Here is a 5,410-nt window from a genome sequence, read left to right on the forward strand (position 1 = left end):
ATAATGCATCGTTTGTTAAAATACCTTATGCTAGAGGGAGCCACGTTCAAACTTTTATATTAAATTGCTGGAACCCCAACAGACATGTGAAAAGCGAGGCTCCTCTGTGTTGTGTAGGTATTCATCACACAAAATAGGAATTAAAAATTAAAATTTCCTAAATTAGAAAGGAAAAATATATAGAATTGTAGAAAATATTAAGTTTAATAGAAATACAAGGTTACACCGTAACCCTTTTCTGGCTGATGTTTGACTTCCACAACGTTTTTTTATAGTGGAGTCAAAGAGTATATTCTGTTACTATTAATCAAAATGTCTAGTATTATATGCTTAATGATGAAAATCTATTGTAGAATGGGTAACCCTGAGAATATGAAGAATGTTTGGGAGGAGAGAAAGCAGAATGCTCATGACGTTTTATCAGATCAGCTGTTACTAGGGAGGAAGGCGAAAAGGATATAAACAAGGAAATTTGCTAGAATTACTTCCATGTCGATGCCCAATTTTTATCAGAGTCCATCAATGAACACACACGAATGTTCAATCTGATTTTTGAATATAATTGAATCTATTTAGAAATGGAAGTTCACTACTCAGGAATGAAACAATAATAACAACTGCTAGGGAAAAGAAAATTCATTACCAATATAAAAAATAAAAAAAACACCAGCCAAAAAATACACTGGAGGTTCCTCATTATATATGCTGTTAATATACTGTTGTTATACCCTTGAATTCAAAATCTGTTTGTCTTGCCATCAGTTGGTAGGGTACATCAAATTGAAAATTCTAGCAAGCCTGAATACATGATGGGTTAACCTTGTATTTCTATTAACCTTGGAAAATATAACCTTCAACAATGCAAGGGTACATTGGAGCTATAAGAAACATGGAACCTAAAAAACAATGTTGTTAGTCTAGAATTTGATGCAACAACAAGCAATAGTGGCATCGTGTTCCTGTGCAGGAATACTGATTAATGACAAACTTGGACTAAATTTTTTCCTCTTGTTGTTTGGAGACATCATAGAGATGATAGTTGGAGGAGCATGGGAGGATATTTTTGGCAAGAGTCAGGATACGGGCAATACAATGTTTGGTAAATTAAAAAACGTTTGGTCCATGTTAGATAAGGACAATCAAAGTATTTTAGGCAATGGGGAAAAAGATGAAGATAAACCCATAAAAAAATTAATTAATGCCATAAACAATTTATAAGAGAAGACATCGCCAAGGGCTCAGAGAAGTAGCAGAGCGGTGTCTGATTATTATTAGTAGGATACCTAGTTGAGCTATTCATTGGACCAAGTCCGGTGCAATTCATCAAGACCGTTGAATGTCCAAGAATATATATGCTATGAAAATAATAATGTTTTGAAATGGGTGAAATACAAAAAGGACTCCATCATTAAACTTGAGAGAATAAATAAATTCCTGATTTTATTTTATACAAAGCACTGGATAACTGCAAAATCTGTAGCCGATACTCCTACTCACGACTTCCAATTAACTAAGAACATGCTTCACATTCAACATATTGATAATGAACTCGCAACCTCTGTTCTGAAGAAAATGAGAAATCACGGCTCGTATCTGACTCAGGAATTAGTCCCAATCACCTTATTCAATTCACATGAGAGCATGCCAACGCCTATGGAACAAAAGCTGGTAGTCAAATTATCGAAAAAATAAAATCCAGTTTGTTATAGAAAAGTCAATCCAATCCGTGGGAGCCCACAAGGGGGTGCTCCATCGCCAGTCGTTTGGATTATGATTATGGATAGTTTACTTTATAAGTTTACAAATGGAGCAATCAAGGTCGTGGGTTACGCAGACGACATCCTTCTTTTAATTAGTGGAATACATCTCCACATCCTTGTTACTACAATGCAAAGGGCAATTAATACTGTTATTGAATGGAGAAAAGAAAAGGCTTACCTTTAGCTCATCAAAATCAAGCACTACAGTCTGTTTATAAGAGCATATAAACATATAAATTTCAAATTAGAAATGGATGGCAAAGTGATTCCACACATATGATGTACCTAGGTATGATTGTTGATTCAAATGCTTTTGGATAGAACATTTGAAAAAAAGGCCTCATGCATATAGAATATGGCCATGGCAATCATAGGTGAAAAATAGGGACACTTGTATGAAGCAATACCTATAATCTTTTATGGGGGTCAAATGGGGGCATGCATATATTAAACACCTTCAAAGGAAACCACTCTTAGCAATGACTCATTCATTTCGATCGACACCAACTGTAGGAATAAAGGCAGTTTTGAGTATTGCTCCTCTGGACATATACACTAAGATGTAGAACGAAGCATTTCTTACGTGATACCTGGGATGGAATTGGTAATCTTCCAAAAGCCGTGAGCATCAGCTCTATAGTGATAAAATACTTACACAAGTCGGAATGGATCAACCAAGTGACTACATAAAAAGTAATCGCATTTGGATAGATAATAGTTAGATTAAAATTACTGACGCGATCATCTATACGGACGGTTCTAAAGACGATGACGGAAACACTGGGTCTGGATGGGGCATCACTAAAGATGATGTATAAATTTTTCATTCAATGGCTTCATTGAATAAAGAGGCTCCTGTGTTTCAAGCAGAGATTTTTGCCATGACACAAGGTGTAGAAGCTCTTCTCAAGTACGAAAAAACACTGAAAAATTCTGATAATCAGATCGGACTCCCAATCCGCAATTGTTGCAATCTTTAATCCACTTACTACTACTAAAGAAGTTTTAAAATGTAAACATTTAAGGCATGAGCGAGAGAAATATACATCTAGAATGCTGCAAAGACCTTCTGCCATTACAGGAAATAAATTTCTAGACCATTTTGCAAAGAGGACTACTTGGAGGAAAAACTAGTATAATATTGGGACGGCTCCAAGTTACATAAATAACTTTTTTGTATTAATGTTCCTTTAATTGGTTAGATGTAGTTGCACTCATTAAGTATTAGTAAACATTATAGTATTACATTGACTCCATCTAGGAATCTTTTGGTGAAATACATATACATAACGCAAATTTCTTTCTATAGGAATCGCCTGGGCGCGAACACACATTGAATTCAAGAGAATAACTTCTCCCAAACACGTTGTGCATGAGCTAAGGCGATTCCATTATTCATGACTTCTTCTATCAATATTGGTGGGACCGATATCAAAAAGATCAAAGTATGAAACATACGCATACTATGCTTAATAAGCCGTAGTCGAAGTGTATCAAGCTGGGAAGAACAAAATTGAGACTCATTGTACAAGCCTATAAACATGGCCTTTTTCTAGCCCACCTAAGGAAGTGGAAAGATATAAGCTTAGCGTGCAATTTTTGTATGGAAGAACTGCAAGGTGCAGACCATCTCATCAATAGATGCCCTGCCCTATCTTACGAGAGACATCAAGCAATGAATGACAATAACGAAGACTTTTGTATTTTAGAATATATAAAATGTAAAAAAATAAAATATATTATGAAACAAAATTTTAATCGAAACTAGGTTTTACAGTCTGCTTTAGTAGCACAAATACCGCGTTGTGTGGTCGTGTTCGCTGCCTTATATTTGTAAAATTTTATTTTATGTATGTATGGCAAGCAGTAATTTAACTAACACAATACGTCAAGATAATAATAACTTTGGAGAATACCAAAAAAGACGAGGGAAAAAATTTGAAAAATATAAAAAAAAAGCATTTTTTAATATGAGGGTAAAATTTACCTATGGCTTTGATTTGATACCTATATCAATGATATAAGATAAGTTATTGCGAAGCTATAGTCAAAAGAATACAAACAATAAGGTTTTTTGCCTTTTTAGAGCCACCCAAAAAAAATTTCAAGGTCAATGTGGCAGGCATAGTCATGGTCCAAAATCCAAATGGCTGGTATATTTTGTTTATATAGACCTTGAAGAACGGGAAATAGTCAAATATTAAAAGATTTAAAAAAAAAAAATGAATAGATCTAATTGTCAGTTTATACACTCTCATCCTCATTATTCGATTTATTGATACTCCATAAGAACTTAAATATGACTGAATCATTATACCGAAGGAATGGCTTGTGTTTTGTCAAGGACTCCTGTAAGCAGAGCCAGTCACGTGCAAACATGAATTCAAATACATGTGCAACATGGGTCCATTAAAAAAACAACAATTGAACGTGTTTGGTAAGATAATAAGTAATAACTAATAATTATTAGTTACTTTGCGGACCCCATCTTTATTGTGTTTTGTAATTCCATCATGACCACTAAGTGTTGTACTCCAGGCTGTAGAACGGGCTATGACAACGAGCCACAATAGTCTGGTAATACGATCCATTTGTGGCCAAACAAAGCGAGAATACCTAGACTTGATAGCACCTTGCTGAGATACATTCCAAGAGAAACAGATCTGAAGAAGACAGATTGCGCACCATCCAATGAATCTAATTACATCTGTGAGTCTAAAAGAAGTCAGCCCCTTGGAAAGGCTCTAAAGAAGAGGTAAGACAGCCGCTCACTTTTTATGCGTATGCTGATAACTGTCCTTCATTTACAGGTACCTCAAACAAGATGTAGTACCATCCCTATGGACAAACTGCCCAAATACCTCTCAACTCCTAAAGCTTAATCAAGGCCAACTCAAGCTTCGACCACTTCAGGTAGGGCTCAGCAATTCAATGAAATGAGTTCTGTGGAAGAACTTGGTGGCAAATTGGACAAAGAGACACTCCCATCAAACTTCATCCTCATCACAAAACCAAGTGTTGTCCTTTTGAAGTTATCCCATGATGAGAAATTGGGACACAAAGTAATAGCCAGCATTCAGTTTGAGACAGAGATGTCATTCACAATGTACCACTCTGGTGTGTTGATTGACAAAAAGGCAGTGTCACACATCACTTCAGAAGGCAAGGTCAACACTGTGATTCAAGCTATCAATTTGGCTTCCTTTCTGGGAGCAAAAGAAGAATTGCATCAAACAGAGACCTGGGAAGACAATTTTCAACAAGTTAGTGAAGTTTCTCAACTCCTCAGAGATTGAACCTAAGCAAGCTTCGAAGCTCTCTTTCATTCGTGAGAAAATGGTTCTCCTCTTCACCAAACCAACAGCTAGATAATATTCCCCTTGTCTTCTTTCAACCACACTCCTGTGGGAGAATGTGAGCTCAGGACTATGTGGAATATCCTACACGTCAAGACACCTGGAGTTGGCTACGAAAAGAGAGATGAGCTTCGGGAACCAATCTCTGAGAAGAACAAACTTGGCTTCTCTTTCTTGAGAGATTTATATCATCGAGTGGCAAGTCAGTAAAGCACCTGGCTCAGAAACCTTCCTAGCAAAAAAAACTTTGGACTTGTAGGCTTGAACCAACATTGTACTTTTTACTTGTGCCTT

At 36.1% G+C, this 5,410-nt stretch overlaps 1 protein-coding gene across 1 annotated transcript; it reads left to right on the plus strand.

The window, feature by feature from the left end:
- The first annotated feature begins 4,696 nt into the window (after positions 1 to 4,696).
- On the plus strand, positions 4,697 to 5,056 carry LOC121123602 (uncharacterized). Its single transcript, XM_040718725.1, has one exon. It carries the CDS (start codon positions 4,697 to 4,699, stop codon positions 5,054 to 5,056), a length of 360 nt encoding a protein of 119 aa, XP_040574659.1.
- Positions 5,057 to 5,410: the final 354 nt, after the last annotated feature.

Source organism: Lepeophtheirus salmonis, chromosome 8 (genome assembly GCF_016086655.4).
Source record: "Lepeophtheirus salmonis chromosome 8, UVic_Lsal_1.4, whole genome shotgun sequence".
NCBI lineage: Eukaryota > Metazoa > Arthropoda > Copepoda > Siphonostomatoida > Caligidae > Lepeophtheirus > Lepeophtheirus salmonis.